The sequence below is a fragment of the Sparus aurata genome, chromosome 9 (assembly GCF_900880675.1).
Source record: "Sparus aurata chromosome 9, fSpaAur1.1, whole genome shotgun sequence".
Lineage (NCBI taxonomy): Eukaryota > Metazoa > Chordata > Actinopteri > Spariformes > Sparidae > Sparus > Sparus aurata.
The window spans coordinates 30,227,140-30,248,864 of NC_044195.1; the positions used below are offsets into that span (position 1 = coordinate 30,227,140).

The 21,725-nt window shown below is 42.5% G+C and overlaps 1 protein-coding gene across 2 annotated transcripts in view; it reads right to left on the minus strand.

The window, feature by feature from the left end:
* The window catches only part of tfpia (tissue factor pathway inhibitor a), a 45,172-nt gene extending 24,278 nt beyond the window's left edge, over positions 1 to 20,894 (minus strand). For both annotated transcript variants that reach the window (XM_030427936.1, XM_030427935.1), the window contains exon 1: positions 20,713 to 20,894. In XM_030427936.1, the coding sequence (XP_030283796.1) occupies positions 20,713 to 20,857 (145 nt within the window). In that variant the 5' untranslated portion in view covers positions 20,858 to 20,894. The remainder of the gene's footprint in view (positions 1 to 20,712) is intronic.
* Positions 20,895 to 21,725: the final 831 nt, after the last annotated feature.

Genomic DNA, 21,725 nt, shown 5'->3' on the forward strand with positions numbered 1-21,725 from the left:
ATAACTGACTTTGAGGTGCAATAAACTATTGTTTTGTGATAGATTTAAGACTCATCCCTGCAGCAGTCTATACCCGTCCCTATTATCATGACGGCTTTATAACGCACGTAGCTACTCTACTTCCAGTTCCAGTCGTCTGATGCAGTTTCATGCATAGATAGCTGAAGAAGGGCTACATAGTGTTTGGAAATTAATACATAGGAAAATGTACAGCATTGCTTTCCGTTCGAATGCTGAACCAGTCGCAGTCTTGCAGGCTAGTATTTGTTTTCGCTGATGACTTTAGGAACCGCTTGTGCGATAGGAAGTATTTTAAATTAATAAAAAAACAAGAAGAAATGAATGTTTCAGGTGAACTTGGTTTTTGCACGCCGCTTGCAACGGCTCTTTCTGTTCAGTCCTCCCAAAGCTGCAGATCTGTTATCAGCAGTCCTCCATATTGTTGAACAGAAAGTACATAAATATAGTCCAACTCACACAATGCATCAGCAAAACCCTTGGACGCCAACCAACAAATCAGCCAGCTCCTTGAAATACGGGCCGTGCTGAATAGGAAAACAGATTTTAGATGCGTCAAATTTCCATTGGCAGCCGGTCTCCTGAGCGCTGCTGACAGGCTCAGCTCGGCCAAGATCTGCACACACACTCACACATTTGGATAAAGATCTGAGTTGCTCAACATGTGCACGCTGCCAAGCACCTCTGTAATTCCTGATATGGGCAGGTTGAGTCTGTTTGAGGCCCAGTCCCGGCTTGTTTAGTATACCGGAGGATTATCCCATTCCTCCATTTCTGGGTCTTTTTTTTTCTGCAAAGGGGGACTCAAGCTCAAACTTTACAGCAGCCATGGAGCAAAAAAACATAACACTTGTCTATTATTGATGACTCAGCGGCAACACCAAAGAGCACAGGCTGTTATTAGGATGACAGTAAAATATGATCAACTAATAAAACAGCCTGAGAAAGTGAGACAGACGTCGACAGCATCAGAGGGAAAGAGCAGAGCGATGCCAAAGTTCTGACAGCTCCCAGTGGTTTCTTTCCTCAACTGCAGCACTAACTATACCACTCCACACTCCATGAGAGGAAATAGTTTCTAAGCTTTCTTACGGGTATCTTCCTCAACATTTCCCATGCTGTGCAATTCGAGAAAGGAAACTTGGAAAGAAAAAAAAAGTGGAAAACGTCAAGCGTATGCAGGAAATCATTTGCTGAATAAGGATTTTTTTAAAAAGTAACCAAGTTCGGAGACCTTTGTACCGACGCAAAGACAATAAAGACAACAGAAATGGAGTGCGAGGAAAACAAGAATACCAATACAGATACAATTCAGTCATTCACGGTTGCAGCACAGACAGCGCTGAGGTGTTTATTGTGTGTGATTGGGCGCTAATCTATACACCGTTAATAAGGAGTCCTGGTGTTTCTCTGTAAGTTGTCAAAGTGCCAATGCTGAACCAAAAGAAGGCAGAACACAGCACAGAGCACAGAGGGAAGGCAAACAGGCCTCAGACGAAATCAGACAACAGAGAACGTTCCACAGCAGCAGAGGCTGTGCTGTTGTGTGAATTTGTGGTTTTTAACATCACGATATGCACAAGAATTATGGCAAACACTGTCCAGAGTACAGAGGGATTGTAAACAGGTCGTTAAGCCAATTTTTTATTTTGATTGGCAACAAGAATTTGGCCCGTCCTCATCAGAAAAATTACAGGTCAACTGTGAAAGCAGCTTATTATGACCAATATTCACGTTTCTTGATAGGTGGTGACCTCTGGTGGCAGTTATTATTATTACAGCCACAAAGGAGGAAGTCAGGAAAAAGCAATATAAAAAGCAAAAAGTACAGGTTGGATGGACCGACGGACAGCTGTGAGTCATTTTAAGCGAAATGAGGTTATGTGCTTAACGTAGGTATGTTTTCAACCAGAGTTACATAAGTAAAGTAGCTATTTTAACCCAAATCATGATGTTTTTATAAACCTAACTAAGTAGTTTTAGTGCCTAAAACTTAACAAACTGTGAGGCCTGTCGATGGTTTGTAACGGTCATGTCATCTTGGGAGTCACTGGCAATTTAACTGGTCAGTCGTTTAAATATGAGGAAGCATTGATTGTGCGACAAGTTATGATATAATAAGCGAAACAAAAATATATTTTCGTTTTATTAACTGGATGAACCCTTTGGGAATAAAGCATGTGTGCAAATTGGTGCACGAAAAACTTCAGGAGACTTTAAATCCGCTTCATTCATCAGTAAAGCATCCGAGGGCAAATCTCTGCGATCAATGACATCATCACAGCGATGAACAGAAACTAGAAGTGACATTTGTTGATGTCACTGAAAGAGGAGAACAACCGAGGGGAGCATCACCTGGAACTGACTCTGAGCTGAACTCTCCTGTGTATAAATAGTAAAGTTAGTCAGCACTGTTGGAACAATCATCTCTTCAGTGACTCACTTCGTTAAATGGTTCATGAGGCTGGTTGAGTACAAACATCAGTAAATAAAGGTACGCTGGATTGCAACACTCGGTCACAGCGGTACGCCTTAGTGAGGAAACCAACAGGGTGCACGGTGTGGTATCAGAGTCGATCGGCCTGCAGTGTGGGAGCTGCTGTCAGTGTTTATCAGAGCCGAGCCCTGAGGCGAGTGGACAAAGAGCTGAGGGTGAGTCACGGCCCGTCCCAAGGTTTTTTACAGCTGGACTCAAAAACAAAAGCGGCTGCCCTCATTATATGTATTTGTCTCAAGGGCGTCTTTTGGTTTTGAAGCTCTGAATGGATTGCGGCTCTACCTTCTCTTAGAAAAACAACTGCTTTTTTTAAATTTGTTTTGTCGTTTCGTGGAAAGTATTAATCTCATGGACTAGAAATGTATCTTTTCAAAGCAGTAGTTTATGTTTCTGTTAATGGAGAAAGTACTCAGAGCTACAGAGTGAAGCTTTTACTTTGAAAGAGTGATGCATCATGGGTTTTAATAGTTGTAATGTCTATATAATGCCTAAAAATGGTAAAGAATGTGGATGGATGTTTGCTAAATCCCAATTTGCCATCCTACATCCTCTTTTTTTTTGGTCCATTACCCCAAGATATCAAGTTTACTGTCACAGAGGAGTAGAAACCAGAACATTTCCACATTTACGGAGCTGGAGTCACATCATTTTCAACTGTTATTCTTAAAATGTGACCTACTAACAAGTGCAAAGTGTCTCCCAACTGAGGCTATTAACCGCAGATATCTGCTGGACACAGTCACCTGTCAAATGCCCGGGTCACGTAGTGTCTCTGTATGTCATGTCAGAAGATGGCGAGCCCACAAAGTTAGTCTGAGAAGTGTTTAACTGTCAGAGAAAATATTTCCCCGCTCCCAGAAAGACTATTTTCCGATAGTGTGACAGGAGATTGCGTTGAGTATGTGACGGAGCGCATGCAGCCGTTGCTCGGTCCCATTTCCGGAGCCTTGGGAAAAAAAAAAAAAAAAGTTGACGCCACACATCCACCCGCTGATGTCTGCGCTACCTGCTCGCTCTGCGTCTCAAGGTGACGCGAGCAGATCATTTGACTGTTATGTGCTATTAAAAAATAAACACCCGCTCTGCCTTTTATGGATATGAGACACGGCCCACTGCTCCAATGATACACGTCTCAACCAAACCATCTTCGGCCAGGCGTAAATAATACAGACACCGGCACGCAGAGGGAATATCAACCAGGGGAGTGCCAATCTTTCCTTTTATTGTCGTTTTGCAACAGAGTGAATTAGCTGCAGCTGAGGAAAAATGCTGGCGACAGTCATTAAAGCTCCCGAAAACAACAGTTGCTCGTTCAAACTTTCATTTGCGGCTTTTTAAAACAGTTGACTATGTTCAAAAGTTATAAATATTTATAACTCTGGCTCTTGAATTAAATAAACAAGAATTACTCTTCATTTTTATTTAAGCTTATATAGCTTTTCACAATTGAAGTCATTAAAAACTGTATTAATATTTTTTTCCTTGTTTTTTTTTTTTTTTTATTGATTTGCTGCATTTTGGCCTATATTTAGAAAATAATAAATCTGGATTATATGACCACATTCTTTTGGTCCTTGACTATTTGGTCTCTTTTTATTCTTAATACTGCTATTCCTTTTTTTTAACTTCTATCTTTTTTAGTCCTGTATATGAATATATCTGTATCAAAAGTCACATCAGGGTCGGAGACACAGTCCACACATGTATCCGAGCGCAAATGACAACTCCTGACAACCTCCTGCTCCCGAGAAGAGAAGCAGTGATGACGGATCATAGATATCCTAGTGGACATGTTCTGCTAGAACTTTTTTAAAACTGCTGAAAAAGAGTTTTTGAGTGGAAGTGGATCCAAAAGAAGGACACAGCCTTCTCCTGTTGTTTCATGCAGTGGTGTGCATGCGGGGTGCAACGCTCAGGCTGCAGCTCACACTCAGATTACAGATTGTCAGGTGACTGTCAACCAGAACATACAACCAGAACCAGACAATGTGCAAAGTTGTTCTCCAGTAATTTATTGGAAGGTGTTTTTTTGCCAAAACTCCTTCTGCTTGTCGGACATCCACATGTCTTTGGCCACACGGTTAAGAAACCATCACCAGTGTTATGTTCCCCTCATACAAAATACCACCTGGACATTAGATGCATGTGATGCCATGCTGATAAACCGGTCTCTGTTACTCTTAGTTAAACATAAGGGGCTCTCTTTCAAAACAAAACACACAACGAGACATTTGCAGAGTGTTTTGTGGGGAGGAGCCGCTGACAGAGTGCAATCAGTCTGCAGAGTTTGTGGCAAAGATGAGATGCGGCAGCGCTTCCTTTACAGGCTGAACGCTCGAGCCTGTAGCTGACGGTTCGCCTTTCAAAATAAGGTGAGGCAGAACTAGTTGGAACCTGCTCTGTCGTACAGGCCGTACACAAGATTGCACAAGGGTCAGCTTGAGCCCATACAGGCAATACAAAGGTTACACAAAGTTGTCAAGGTGTCAAAGTGTCAAACTGCACTACAACAAAAAATGTCCATTCCAGGCTTTAAGAAATAAACAGTCACATGAATCCGCTCTGATCTGGAGCCGTTTACTGACAGGAGGAGGAGCTCAGTGATCGTTTTTATCTTCAGTCCGGTTTATCAACCTGACTGAAGCGGTGATCTGAGGAGGAAACCAGGAAATATACTTGATCTAATATAGACATTAGAGAGAGGAGCGGGGGAAATAAGACTGAGAACGAGATGAATGCATAGCCACTGCTGACTAACGTTAGCTCGCGGCTAATGCAGTACAGTAATCTGTCTGTTTGCGACGGAGAACCACTGCATGAGTGAGGCGAATTAACACATATGATGCTGCGGTCAGGCTCGCTTTGCTGGTGGTTAATACACCATTAAACAACCACCACTGCTGATGTAAATCTAGCTGACGTGACTCAGGCACAGATCTTCACACATGAGCAAACGTTTTAAAGTGTTGACCTACAATTCTGTCTCCATCGCCGACTTCCCTTTCGCTGAAGCAGCTCGAGGGAATTTCAGTATTTCTCGCACAAGTGCACAAATCAACAAGACGTGCAACAAAGGAGTTTTGGGACATTTTAATACAGAATTTCTAAATCTTTATAGACAAAGCTTCATGAACGATGATCGCGTCTATGAAGCCACGGAATATTGAGTGGAATCAAACTGGTGAGTGTGCTGGTTCACTTTCGTTTATTTATTTCTTTATCGCGCAGAACTTTGGTTTCACTTAAGATTCTCGATAAGAGGCTCCGTCAGGCCGGATAGGATTCAAGTAGAGCAGAGCTCCTTTCACAACACTTAAATCAAGTGTGGAGATTGCTACTTAATGTGCATGACTCCCAGGCTTCTAGCAGCAAAATAAGGGCTCAGCTCGATAATAGTGAACCTGAGAAAAGAGGGAAACCAGAGAGACAATGAACCTGCGGATCATTTCAAATTCAGCTCATTAAGGTAATAGACCTCGGCCTTTTAGCCGCTGCAGAGAGATGACCTCATTCCTGCAGCGATCTCGCAAACAGGCAGAACGCTTCCTGTGGCGCCTCGTGTTGGGAGATCAAAGTGGGCCTCGAGCACCTTCTGAAGCACCATCTCCCGCGGATCAAAGGATTCCCCGGGTAACACGGACACGCTCGCGCCTCCGGGAGAGATCTGTTGCCGTTTCTGCGAACAATTAGAGCTTTGAGAGCTCACGTTGTGTGGTCGAGGGAACAGACCGGGGGCTACCCCGAAGACTGACTGCCTGGTGAACCTACAGGCCCGGTCCTGCACAGCTCAGCGCACGGAGCGTGACGAACGCAGGCAAGATTGGTGGGTTGATTGTTGCCAGAGAAGTGGAAAAAAGCTGTGCCCTCATGACTCAGTCCAGAAGAAGTATCGCATAATACCTTTCACCGGAGCCATTACTGTATGCGTTGTGTCTGTTTTCTCCTGCGCTCTAACGAGAAGCACTGCAGGGAAACCTCCTTAATTATCCAAAGGCTTGTGAGACCCATGCATTTTTAATCAGCGCCTGCATGTTGGTGTGGCAGGTGGCGAGGGAGGAGGAGGAGGGATGCAATGAGCGAGTTAATTGTCGCGGCACAACTCGATAGCGTTTGTCGACCTATTTGTCCGCGCCGAGGCAGCTTTAACATTCATCTCAGTTTCCAACAGCAACTTCTAAAGTTTTTTCTTTTTTTTTTTTATCCTGCTCTTTCAAACAGAAGACTGGACAGATAAACAAAAAAAAAAAAAAAAACTTTCAGTCTTCCTTTTCACGGCTCTGACTCCCTTCCCAATGTCTAACAGCTGCAAAGTTGAATAGCTGTTTTTATCAACTGACTTTTTCTCCGATGTCAGCTCAGTGGTGTAAATCTTCTTCGGCGGCATTATCTATTCCTTGCAGTATCTAAGTTGAGCCCCTACCTGTTTCCCACGTGTACCGGATAACAAAACAATAGTGAGAACCCAAAATCCCTCTCGCTTCAGCGATCCTGCCAAATCCGCGCGCTGACATTTGCAAAGTCTGGGCGCCGACGAACCGAACAATCCCACTCAATGCCAATTAAAGTTTGTCTCGGTCGCTTCTCAGCCAATCAATTGGACAAAGTGCAGTGCCTGGGATGTACTCTGACAGCGGCGTGTATGATTAGCTGAGCTGCAGCTCGGTGACACAAATCCTCACGGCGCTCACGCCTTGTGCGAGAAATCAAGCATTGCATCTGTGGGAGCAAAATGGTGTCCGGGGCCCGGTGGCGACTTCTCCGTCCAGAAGGAGCATATGGCGAACAATGATGCGAGCATAAGTTTGCCATAAGTTGCACAAGCCTGTAGGGTAGAAAGTGCCACGGCACCATCTGCCAAATTGGGAGGGTCCCAACTTACAAAACACTCAGTGAATTATTCAGCACATCACGCGCTATAACAACCAAATGAAAACAGTAATAGAAAATGTTCAAAGATGAATAAAATGAAAGGCTTTCAATACAAAGAGCAACAGCATTCTAGAATTTGATTAGATTAAAGTTGCCGCCGCTGCCTGAAGCGAAACACGGGCTCGGAGCGACCGCGATTTTTAATTAAGAAATCTACATTCTATAAAGTGTTAACTACATCATTTCATTCTCACACGATGGGGAAAGTAACAGTTTGTCGCGCGGCTGCCTATTTGTGAGCCAGTATAGTATAATCATTATCATAATGCTGCTCCCACAAAAGCCCACAGAATTATTTCAAATGACACAAAAGAGAGCTGCGAGGAAGAAACAGTGGAGAGGAAAAAAAGCCACAGTGGGATTCAGTACCGGGCCAGCTTCGACCCACAGTAGGAGAATTTTTTAACATCTACTTTAAACACACAGGCAAGTAAAAAAAATCTTTGACAGTCTCTGAAATGTTTTACTTGAGTTTTCTCACGGGGTTTATGAGGCTTCCCGGCGATACCTGCTTTAATTGTGTCCCGGGCGCTGCTCTGGTTTCTTCTTCTCCCAGCTCACGTACCGAATCATTCGCTCGTCTCAGATCTTTGAACATGTAAGGGCTTAATTCACACTAAGCTGCTTGTTAATTGAAGATAAACAAGTTCAGATGATCTCAACCAGAGATGCGAAGAAGAGCTCCATCACATGTAGTTACACCGTGATGTGGAGGGGAAGCGTGAACGGGCGTCTGGTTTCTGTTTTCTCTGCGTAATGGGGGTCCAGCTGAGCGTAAGGCCAGGCAGGTGGCTCACCTCTGTGCAGCCCGGTGCCGTCGTCTTACCAGGAGCCACCGGGAGGGTCGTGCCCACTTATTCTCTCCCACACATCAGGGATCAGATGCAGCGGAGGGAACACGCAGAGGTTTCTTATCCAAGACAAACCAGGCAGCACAGAGAGCTCAGTTTAAACACAGTGATCTGCTGTGTGGCAGCTACAGTCACGTCTCCCGTGTATTTTAATGTATTGGTTTTATTTTACAGTATAAGAGCGTGTTAGACAGATAACGCCTGCATGAAGACGACTGACTTTGCAGGCACCGTTGTTACCGCAGTGCACACAAAGTGAAATTACGCTTTATCATTTAGATTGCAACATTGTGCATCGCTCCCTTGGGGGAAAAAGAACTTCTATAGGGCCTCGTGTAGCTGTTGATGAGCTCTAATTATAATAAGCCATGTAAGTTAATATACAACATTAACAAATGACACACACGATAAAGAAGTGCATGAGCCCATAAAGACACACACTCAAATATTCCCTCTCTGTTACAGCGACCCATTTTTGGACATTAGTACCAAGTTATATAAAAGAAAGAGAGCTTCAGCTTCAGTGATGGCAACTTAAAGAAGTCGTAACTAAAATCAACCCAATTATGTCCCGTCACGCATTAACACAACCACCCGCGTAAACTCTGGTTGTTACTGCTGTTGTGTCATAATGTTTCGTTGTTGTTGTTGATCAAATATTGTCTCTTTTTTTTTTATACAGTTATTTTATTTTCTTAACAGAGACTTTGCCTACAAATGTAAATTAGCGCATGGCTAACTCTGGCGCAGCTAAGAGGCTGTGCACTGTCAGATAAACAAATAAATAATATATTTAATATGAAAAAATATGTAATTATTCAATATAATAAAGAATATAAAGTTATCTTCTCTATATATTGGCAAAAATACCAGTTATTGCCATTTTCCCTATCCTGCTAAACACAAATTAGCCTAACACAACCACCCGCGTAAACTCTGGTTGTTACTGCTGTTGTGTCATAATGTTTTGAAATCTTATCGCTGTTGTTGTGATCAAATATTGTCTCTTTTTTTTATACAGTTATGTTTATTTTCTTAACAGACACTTTGCCTACAGATGTTAACTGGCGCATGGCTAACTCTGGCGCAGCTAAGAGGCTGTGCACTGTCAAACAAATGAATAATATATTATATAAAAAATATATATATATATATATATATATATATATTGTTGTATATTCTCTATATATTGGCAAACACACCAATTATTTCAATTATTTCCTTATCCTGCTAAACACAAATTACCATTTGTTTTTCAAAAATATATAATTTGGTTTATATATAATGTTTATTTATATAATAATGTACATTGATTTCATTTGATAATATATTCCAGAAGCAGAATTGCAACATATTGGAATGTAGAGGCAAATACATGTACTTCTTCATATGTTTTAATTTGTTAGATTCTATTTTATTAATATTATATGTCATTATATGCTTGTTCAGTAAGGGAAGATGAATGTTTGTAGCAGCTTAGTTTAAACTATAGGAGCCTTAATGTGAAGGTAAAAGCTAAGTATTGACTGCTCAAACAGCACAGTGCCTACAGAGATGGATAATCCGTGACTACTATCATTCATTCAATGCGGCACTAGATTAATGATTTGGTATTCGAGCTGTTCAGACAAATTAAACTGACAGTGTCATGTGTTGTCTTAGTATTGGCTCTGTTCAATCCGTTGGGATTCAATACTCACATACAAGCATCAAAAGCTAAAGTTTATGTAAAGATAAGAATCTCAGCTCCTCACACTCGAACACAGTCGACCTTCTGCCACTGATAACAGCTTGAGCAAACTCCACAACAGGCACGACGCAGCCTGCAGGAAGATGCGGCGTGAAGTGTTGCTGACCTGCGAGTGAAGCATCAGCAGTCATTTAAAACATGAATTTAAAAAACACTCATATCGCAGCCTCTGCAATACTGAGATATCGTGTTATCTCGCTGCAAGGTCATGAATTATATATGAATTAAATATAAGCCTGTTCACTATCAACACCATCGCAGTGCTGTGATGTGTGCGAGCGGCGCGGGGAGAGTGTCTTGTTTGCCGCAGGGCAACATTATTTGCTGACAGAAATCAGAAAAAGACAACACTTTAGCGGGTCAATAACTCCCACAGGATGGGGCCACGCAGCGGGTTATTGACTCACCACTGATGGCTTCCACTGCATGAAAGTAATGACAGTTAAAGCAGTCTGTTTTTCTAAATGCATCTTCAATATGCCCCATACAATGAAGCCATCATTTGTCAGACATTAAATGGGAACCCTCGAGGACTCTGCAGGCTGCCGCCGTGGATGTTTGTGCCTCAGCCTCCTCACCTCTGACGCGGATGCGATTGCACAGCTGAATCAATGAGACGGCCAGACCGCGAGAGCAAGTGGCTCGTTCCCCGCCTGTGCAAATGTCATCCTCGACTGATTGTACTGTAGATGCACTCTTGATTAGAGGAGAGGATCGATGCAGCGGTCCTTTTCTGCAACGCAGGTTATCATTCAAACAATACAAATGAGGAAAAAAAAAAGGGAATGTTTCTCCTATCGGCAATCGGTGAGCTTTAGTGAGAGTGGGAGTTTAGTCTGAAAGCACGGTTTCCTGAGAGGGATCGACTGCTGCTGCTGCGGCTGCTGGGAGGACAACCAAGCTACAAATTATCACACATGCAAATACACTTCAGCAAATCCAGCTGAGCTCCCACACTGTTTGTGTTTTTATCTAAATTTCTGTCCAGATTGTCTGTCCTCTTTGACATCACCACTGTGTCCTCGTTATTATTGGAGACATCTCAACAGAAAAGATGGGCACAGTTTACTCCAGCATGCACGCAAATTCCTCTCAAGAGTCGCCAATTTCACAAAAAAAGCCGGAGAGGTACACCTGATCATTTCTTTTATTTAAGCTGAGCTTGAGCTAACTCTCTCTACGTAAGATGGAAACTACTAAAACCAATAGCTAGCTTATGGCTAACGTCTGTTCAGCAGGCATGTTTTAAGCCGAGGATGGAAAAGGCACGACCCGCCCAGCTCTGCCTCTGATTGGCTCCCCCCAAAAGTTAATGAAAGAGCTTGTTTACATGTTTTGCATTCTCTTGTTATCTTGTTGCTCGTTGGACCTCGGTCACGTTGCTCCGTTTAAATGTCTGGTTTGACTGATAGGATCGCCCGGATGAAGGGATCACAGCTGAAAAATTAAATAAACCTCGGTGGGCTGGAGAGGAGTTGAGCAATGTCTTCTCATTATGATGGACCTGCACTGAACCAAAGACAGATGCCGTGCCGTGTTTGCCTTTTAAACGTGATACACTGCAGGGCAGATCCAAACACATTCCCACAACCTCGACACAGCCTGTCAACCTTCCCACACTACATTGTAGCCCTTCATTTACCCACATTCACTTGATACACTGACGCTGAGCAGCTCTGGAGTGTGAAAGTTGAGAAATCTCCCTTTCGATGGCAATCGGCATTAACAAGTCGAAAAGAAAGAAGCCCATCGACCGCTCCCGTCTTGTCTGAACTGGCACAGAGCGAAGGCGAAGTGATCACTCTTTCATCGCGTTTTTTCTCTGAGTGCTACCTCAACAAGTTCAGACCGAGTTCAACTCTATCTTTTATCTTTCGCACGCTTCACTGACAATCTGGTTGCTACCGTTGAGTGCAAAGCTCCCAATTGCTCTTTACAAAATCTTATGATGAGAGTTTTTTTTTTTTTCTGCTATCGTAGACGTACTGGGCTGGATTTTTGTTTCAACGTGACTTCAAAAATATTCCAATAACACGAGCAATTGAACACCGTATGTACATTTCTGGCATGTACATCGCTCTTTCCAAGGGACTCAGAACAATTGTTATCTCCCACAAGTTCAGTATCCTTTACGACACATCACTTCCTGAAACTCTGCGCCTTAAATAAAGCTTACAATTATTGTCTTGCGACTCATGCAGGAAACTCCAGTATAACCTTATCCGTCTGCCAGTTGAAACTTTCCAGTCTCGGAAAAGATAGCACTATCTTTTGGAACAAAATGAGTCATGAAGACATGAGAAGAGCAGGACAACGTCCCTAATTAGTATCCTTGCGGGTGTCATTCTGCCCCCCCGTGCAAAATGGAAAATATTTATCCAATAATGTGTCAACATTCGAGAGATTAAAGCTTCCTGTGAGCCCGAGAGACACACTAATAATGTATCCCCAGCTGCAGACACTGTTGTTCACACACTGCTCTTAGAGATACAACACACTGTGCACGCAGACAGCTGAGAGCTGAGAGGACGTTGAAAACAAAAGGCTTACTTCTGTCCATTTCTGCTCCTCCAGTAATTAAGTAAAATATACAACAACAGAAAGTGTACAAATTATGCAAGCGCCACACGAGCCAACTCTTAACCGACCGCCAGAACAGCAGTGGTTCCAGTTTATTAATACATGACCGATGGAAGAAGGGCAGCGGGGCTTTGTTAGCAGAAATCTAGAGTTTAAGAAGAGTTTAAAGCATTACGTTTCTCAAACTGTATCCTGAGACTGAGAGTGAGCGTCCTTTCTGAAGTATAAAATTGGAGCTCAAACAATTTAACCCTATTATACAGAAACCAAAATGAATCGGAGTTGAAAGTAAAATCCTAGAAAGTGACTGCTAGAGAATGTAAAGTGGGAATGACGGAGCAATTCTGCAAAAAATCAAGACATTGCAAGAGAACCATCTAATGATACGTCATCAAACCCCAATACACGCCTCGCCCATATCACTTAGCCCTAGCTCTGGTCATGTTTAGGGGTAGAGGGTCCCGTTACTTGTTGGGATAGAGGGATAAGGAGGAAAACTTCAAGCTGAGGGTTAATAATAACTGTCTGCCATTTCAATGTATTACAGCCATCTTATTTATAGCAAGCATAAATAATTGGGACCAGATGCTGATGTCTCCATAGCTACAAACATTGATGTTGCTGATTTGTGCATCACAGTCTCGTATTTCAATGTTGCATTCCCCCCATGCAGTCCATCAGTTGAGTTGCACTTGGTACCACTCCTCTGATATCAGTGCTTGAAGGGTAAGAGCACAGTTTGGTAGATGTTATACCATGAAATGCTGCTAATGTTAGCATGTGTTCTGTTTTATTTGATGGCTGGATTAATAATGTGAAGTTGTGAGCAAACAGTAAGCATCCACGCTTTCCTATCCCCATAAAAAATGACGATAAATGGCATTGTGATAATACAGGGATTGCCACAGTAACACGTGAAATGTCTGGTCATATAAGTGTCTTGAGGGGTTGTCCCATTTCACACGGGGAGAGTTCCTCAAAAACGAGGGGTAGGGTTCACACTTTGAAATGGGATTGGGCCAATATCTCTCAAACAGAAGAATACAAAACATCCCTAAAAAGGTTAATTGCAGGAATTATGCATTTATTCACTGCATTGTGGTGTCAGCTTCACAGAATTTGCATGAGTCAGCCTCTTCATAAAACCGGCCATTTATAATTTGAAACTCTAACTCGCACCTCGAGGCACAAAACACCCACATTTCCATACGGAATACAAGACATACTCGCTGATAACCATTTACCATTTACCATTTAAAATGTACAACTAACGAGAGCTAGTGGTGGAGAAGCTGAATGTTTCAGTCCGCCATATATTTTCCAACAGCAACATTACATCGTAAAACTCATTTTTATCCATTTGGTGGGTTGCATCGGTATCAGCTGATTGCCCGTGAGCTGTGCTTTCTTATCCTGCTGGTGAGCAAACAAGATGGCAGAAAGATTTCTCGGTTGTCAGGTCTGGTAAAGATTCTTCTCTAGACTTGTCATCGGGTGTGAGGCTACCCCGCTGTAACCATCTTCTCAAGTTAGTGGAGAAATGACCGAGGAGATAGCGCATTCCATCTAAATATAGAGTCGAGCCAGTATCCTTCGCCAATTTCTACAGGCGACAGCGCACGGGACACTCAGATTAACCTGTGGCTCATGCTCCACGGAGTACATTTGTCTTCTCCACTGCGGTGTCAACCTCGAGTTGACAGGCATTTTCTCATACAGGACACATATCTCCACCTTAGTGCAATGTAGTCAGCCCCTTTTTATGTGGAAGTGGGTTAAAAGTGACTCAAAGGTTTGGCGCTCAGGACCAATTTCCCCGGGGCAAAGTCTTTTGGTTGAACATCTGTGTTCTACATATGACAAATCGCATGTGAAACAGCCTATTGTTAAATGTGCATTGTTCAGAATAATCGCCTGGAGTTCACTGACCAACTCAGGGGACAGAGCATCGCCTTTGTTTTCTTGTATTTGTTTCATTGTGTCCACTCATGCGCAGAAAACAGAGTCAACCGGGGTTCATGTTGGACAGAAAAGGTGTCCCTTTATTTTATATTCTGCAGCTGATGATTCAGGAAGGGCATCTGAACTTCAGGCGCACTCTGTGGTTGTGTAAGTCAAACAAAACTGCAAGTTATTCCAAGTCAATTATATTATACAAGTGTCATCATGAGTTCACGACTCCCACTCAGCTGGGGGGCATCCTTACTTAGTTGTGTGTTCAAAGACTGTATCATAATACAAATTAAACATCAACCACGTTGGAATATGCCCACTGTTATTTTATCGAGAGAGGAAAAGACAGACAAACAGATGATAACTACAGCAGTCAACCAGCGTACTAGCTGGAGGTGTCACTTGGAGCAGAACTGAGCCCTCTGCCTCTGATAAGTACAGTAATCTACACTGATGCTGCCGGGAACAAGCTGGGAATGTCAATACTAGGCCACATCCACGAGTAGGATTCAATCAAGTCTGTTTTTCTGTTTTAAAAATAACGTCACACATTGAGATTCTCGGTAACACGCGTGGCTGAAGTGATCAAGAATGTTAAAAATGGCCATGAAAATTGCTTAGTTACAACAAAGATGGCTTATTTCTTGCTGTTACTATGAGTCCCAAAATTGATTTCCACCCCTGATCATTATTATTTCTTTTCATTCTGCAACGAAGAAAGCAGGCTTCTTCAAAAATCTTCTGACAGCAATAGACATGCTGGGATAATGAGGGAAAGTCTACATGCTCCAGCCCAGCTTTCAAGAGATTACATGCAGAGGTGTTTTTTAAGGATTTACTTCCTATTATTCATTGCATAGCTACATAGAGCGCACAACTCAAGTCCTGAGTATTTAGAGGGTAGTCTTTTTGAAGAAAGTGAAGTCCAGATCATATTTCATGTCTTAAGAGGTCGAGGTAGATGTCAAACGTTCAAGTCTTTGGAGGACAGGTGCAAGTCAAATCTCAGATCTTTAGACGGCAAGTTCAAGTCAAGTCTCAAGTCTTTAGAGAGCAAGTTCAAGTCAAGTCTCAAGTCTTTAGAGAGCAAGATCAAGTCAAAGCACGTCAGATCAAGTCTCAAGTATTTATAGGTCCAAGGCATAACATAGGTCTTGTGAGGGTCGGTTCAAGTCAGGTCTTAAATCTTTGGAGGGCAAGTACGAGTCCAACTTCAAGAATTTAGAGGTAGAAACCAAGACATGTCTCAGGTCCGTAGGGCAAGGTAGGTTCGGGACATGTCTTAAGTCTTTGAACATCAAGTTCAAGTCAAGTCTTTCATAGAAAATCCAAGTAGTATCTTGACCTTTAGATGGTCTCAAGGTCATCAAATCTCAAATCTTCAAACAGCAAGCAAGTACAAGTAAAGTCTTCAGTCATATCTTGGACCTTTAGAGGAGAAGTTCAGGTAAAATCTCACATCTTTGAGAGCAAAACTTCATATGACAAAACTTAAACAATAGTTGTGGACTCACTATGAGTCACCCTCATCTAATAAACAAATAAACAGTACTGGTTTAGCTACTTTCAGATTTTAAGGCAGGCTGGTGACTCATACTTTAATGCTGAAACAACTTGGTGCTCAAAGTCTAATTACTTAAAAGCCTTTTTCATTTTGTTTTTCCACAGTGTTCTGTCGAGTGTTGTCCATTCTCGAAGCTCGATTTAGAGTTTTAATTTTGTGCAACCTCCAAAAACTGAACGTTTGTACTGGGTCGCAAAGCTGTTGTGTGCATACTCATTATATCATCAATCATAAAGGGCAGTTAGCTTTCCAAAGGACAAAACAAAAACCAGTTGAGCATTTCTCAATATTCACGGGTCACCAAGTCCAGTCTTGTCAGCACTTTTGCCTTGAAGTCTCAAATCAAGTCGAGTCCTCAGGCGATCAAGTCTCAAGCAAGTCCAGCCTCACAGCAGAGAAGTAGTTTCAAGTCTACAGCTCTAATTAAAGGTAAACACTAGGATGGATTACTTGGGGACAACACAGACTGTATGAGTCGGCCATTAAAAAACAAACAAAGAAGAGTGAAATGAGTTGGCATGACAAACACAACTTCTGATGTGCAAACCTATAAATTAGAACTGAAAATAGACTGGACTCAAATAGACAGTGAACGTGTGCAGGCGGGCACAAACAGAGAACGGGAAGAGAATGGTGGATTGCATAATTCACAAAAAAAAAAAACCTGCCGTTTGATTCATGAATAATCTGTATTCTAATTCTGGTGCTGGTCCCAGAAACAGCTGCTGCTTCTGCTGCAGTGAAACCGCTTCAAGGTGAGATTCGTGTTGAGACACAACAGAGGTTTTCTGATTAAAAATACTAAAGGCCTGCATCCTGGTAAGTGCAGAAGACATTAGACAACACCGAATTGGCAAGTCGGTGAAGTGTCTATGCTTTCCAGTTATAGGTGTATTCATGTAATGGACTCAAACGGTTTTTACTGACAGTTTAGGCGAGTACTTTTCTGAAGTCTACTCCTTATTGCAAGCGCTAATTAAGATGGCACATGCTCCACAGTTTCCTCTCAGTCTATGGCCCGGGGCTCCCTAATAAAAGGACCACTTCAAACAGCAAGTGAGCATCTAATTAAATTTCTCCACAAATTAATGAGACACAATGTTTACGCCTCCGTGAGACGATTAGTGAAGCTACCAAGACCGTGCGCCATTGATACTGATGTTTAATTTCAAAGGGGCTCGCTGTGTCCCTCATTGTTTTACCTCTCGGGAGCACCGAAATGATATGCAAATAGTAAAAAACTAATGCTCCTCTATGGACAAAAACCTTGTTGAAGCCCACTGTAATGTGAGTAGCCCAAAAGGCCTCTCTGCGTTTACCTCACCATGAGTCGCATTCATATCTGCGATGGATGCAGAGTATAATTGCCGGATGGTAATGTGTTTCTGTAATACTGCCCGGAGGCGCGTTTTTGGTTTTTGGAATATTTTTTTACACTCAGCATATTTGTCCTTACGCTTTAAGGTGAAAATGCTAAACGTGTGTTGCTTGCAAATGGGAGGCATTAATTAATGTCAGCTGATGGCTTGTGGGAAACCGGAGCCTATTAAAGGGTTACTCCGACAGTTTTACACATTAAAGTGGGTTAACAGCTGTTGGGGCAAATGCAAAGAAACAGTATAAATCATTTTGTGGCTCAAGAGGAAGCTGCTGCAAGTGATGTCACTCAGTGGCTAAATTGCATTGTGGGTAATGTAGGCGCCAGATCTTGACAAGAAAGAAGAATGTGCGTATTAAAAAGAGGTGATATCTCTGGTTCTGCTGTGTCGATTGTGATCATTTCTTTGTAAACTGTCCATAATGTGTCCAACAGTGTTATTGGAGTGTTATTTCAAAGCTGCCACCTGGATTACCCACAATGCAACTTGAAAGACCACCACTGAAAGCCACTGAATGAGAAGAATATTAAGTGCTGGCTAAAGGAAAGGGTACAAGAATATTTAACATCGTCATGAATAAAGCTCAAATACATTTAAAATCAAATATATTCAGAGTATACCAAACATGTGATGTTGTGCTCTTACAACACAATAACATCACACTGTTGCACCAATTAGTCTGAGATTTATTATTGGTTCAAGGTACAAGTCCAAAGTATGTCTATCTGGAAAACCGCTCAAATCTGATCTGATTCTGGGGGATTTCAGGATCCCGTCCAAACTGGTGTATATTTCATATATACGCAATAAAATACATTCTTGGCCAGTTCAGTGCCCTCTGAGGCCGCCCTGCTACAACCTTATTTGGTCTGGAATGGCTGAAGTCTAAGCAGCTAGCTAATGTGATAATGAGGTCCATTTCCACCAAAATACAGCCACTCTTTTGCATAACGTCAGCCCCCCAAAAATGTTTGTGTTATTTTTGACTCTGGCTTGAGCCTGAAGCAACATAAAAAGGAAAGAGCCCTGGTGTTATCAGCTGAGGAATATCTTCAAAGTTAGATCAAATCTTTCACTTTGAAGAATACTATGCATCACGTCTTGTATTTTCACCTTGATTATTAAAATACTTCGCTCACTTGCCTGAAGCTGTGCCGTCACTCCACATTCAAAACACAGCAGCGGCGCTTCGGACCAGAACAAACACACTTATCTTGCTTTCACTGCGCTGGCCTCCAAACTCTTGTAGGTGTCATTTTAAAGGATTATTAATCACATACGAGGATTTGTATAGCTTAGAAGTGTTGAACTTCTAACCCCTGTATTTCCCTAACTCTGTGCTTCTTGCTTGAAAAGTGCTCCATCAACCACCACAATTGTCATTATTATATCTTTAACCTTGCAGTGTCCAAGCTTCACTGCTTGGCTATTACTTTGTGGTATTTTGATTAATATTATAGTCAATTCAGTATTCCAGGAGTCGGGCTGGTTTTCTCAAGTGTTGTAAAAAGTACCCAAAAGTCCTACTTGAGGAAAAGTAAGCCAAACAATTAGAACTTGAGAAACAGTCCTTAAATAAATGATACTTCAATGTACTTCAGTATAATTGGTATAACTCCACTTTGCTCCAATATGTTCTTCACCACAGTTTGTTTGATGTGTTGAATGTCGCGGTGTGAATCGATTTTTTTTTTTCGACTTTTGTGAACAGATTCTGAATTGTGGGAGACGAGAATGGCGCTTTTTATGTGAATTAACTTTTTTTATAACCCATCCCTAAAAAGTACCTCAAAATATCACTTTTGTAAAGTGCTTTGTGTAAATGTATGTTGTTAGGCTCCGTCACTGCTGCCACATTGTGTCTGCATTGTGCACTGTACCACATGGGTACTTAAAAACAACAGGATACATACACCATGCACTCAGGGAGGGAAGAGCCGAGGGTGTCAAAGGGGCCCGGAGCCCGATTTTGCCCAAAGGCTCACAGGGAAGTAAAGCCGGCACTGGCCGAGTTGACCAAAATGTAACAGAGCATGATTGTGCAATCAGAAATAAGTTACTTCTAAACATTAATCTATTAATAAAATGTTAATGGACAACTACATGTATTTGCTATCATCTAGAAACTCATTTATAAGAAGTAGGTTGGCTCTATATAGTCTTCGACCTTGTACATTATTTCTAAAGATGACAAAATGTAACATTTTTCTCTCCGTAAGAAAGTCTCCAGCCTTGGTGCTGCTCACAGACTGTAAATGTTCTATCCAGGCAGGGAAATGATGCATAAACCCGTCTGTGTGTCCCTGAGAGATAAGAGAAGCTGACTTATACAGACACTAAAGTCTTACAGTGAATCACCAAACTCCCCAACTGCCTTCAGCCAATAACTAACCCTACCACACTTGACATGACCTCTCTGTCCTGCCCAGCTCAGCGTTTTTTCCTCCAGGAGCAGGAGGAGTAGAGGAGGACTATCACAGCTCCTTCTCTCAGCTTGTTGACTATCTGACATCCAATCCCAGCAGCCTCATTAGCGCCTGCCAGGCTGCCGTTGCGACATGACGGGGCAGGAGGAGGTGCCAGGTGGTTCAGGTGTGGGTCGTGGCCGCCCTGGGAGCTGCTGTCGGGGTTGGACTTTGGTCCAACCTGACGCCAATACGAGCTTAAGAATGGACTCCAGCACAACAACACAAACCCCGGAGTGCGTCAAATGTGCAAAGCACTGGTTTGGATCGTGTATTACAGTATAAGTATACAGAGTTGTATCATAAACTTGTATGTGTTCTTGAGCAAAACTACAAGATACAGTAGCCAAGTTATTTTGTAAAAGTAACCCAGTTTATGGAGACACTCTGAGGCGCTAATATTTCGTTTGAACGCGAGTTTATGCTTTTAATTTGAAAAACACATATCGTATGTGAATATTATAGCAACGTGACAGCAACGATAACACGTAGTGAAAGGTTACACATCATGTGAAAAGTTTAAACAACAATAAACTGAAGCCAGGAGTGTAAATATGTGCGAACTTCGGACTAAACTCCCTAAATTTACGCACGAGTTTCTGGACAGAAACTTTCCTCTGCGCTGCCCGCGCATCAGCTCGCGAGCTGTGGACGCGGTGAAAAACAGCTGAAATAACTATATTCACATAAAAACTTTATAATTTTTTTTCTTTTCAATCGTCTTACCTTCTCTGTTTCTTCTACAAGACCCGAGGCGGGCGACGCAGCAGAGCGAGACGGCGCACAAAACCCACCACTTGTTGGATGAAGCCATGCTGCTGACCAGGGAGGCTGATCCGCGCTGAATGTAAAGTCTGGAGGAGAACTTCATCAAGTTGTAGGGCTGAAGTGAAGTGTGCGAGTGTGTATGAGTGTGTGTGCTTATGTGTATGTGTGTGTGTGTGTGTGTGTGTGGGTGCGTACTTCCGCTTGATAACACTTTACCAGCCTGCAGGCTCTGTGAAAGTGAATTTCTCAGTTATTTCCAGGAGGGACGCGTCAATTCAGCCAAAATAAAATATTCCCCTTTAACTGGTTACGTTTTCTGGGGAATTTCAAAAAAAGAAAATCCAATGGGGATTTCTTTAAAAAATACTTCCTCTTATCATATTATCCGTATCAGTTTTGCCATATAAGGAGTGTGGCATCATCAACTTGGCTTCTCAGCAGAAAACTCCATATTCTCTCTCTCTCTGTGTGTGTGTGTGTGTGTCTGCTGGGAGCTGATGAACTGCTGGAAGAGGAGCCCCGAGTTGCATCTCTTCAACCCCTCAACAACACTTTAATCCACAGCAGTTCATCTCAGAGTGATGAGAAATTTTCATCTGCAGCCTATTACCCAGCCCCGGCTGTCTGCTTCGCTCAGGACATTTGGACCTGAGCCGCGGCCTTTGGAGAGGTTCTGAAACCCCTCGCAGCTCCTCCAGGCCTCCGCTGGTGACACATACTATAATTGAGCTTCAATCTGACACATATATATGCTTAAATTATAGTCTGCCAGCCCACTTTGTACCCCATGTTCTCCTAACTTGAGTGATTCCATTACGCCGTGTTAAATACCACATTGGATTTATGTAGAATAGCGCGTTAAATACCAACGGCTGCATTGCTGCCAAGGATGGAGATTTGATACACAGTTGGGGGTCGCTGTGAACAAAAAGTCTGGCTGTTCACTTTACAAAGATGGGTGTCATCTGCGG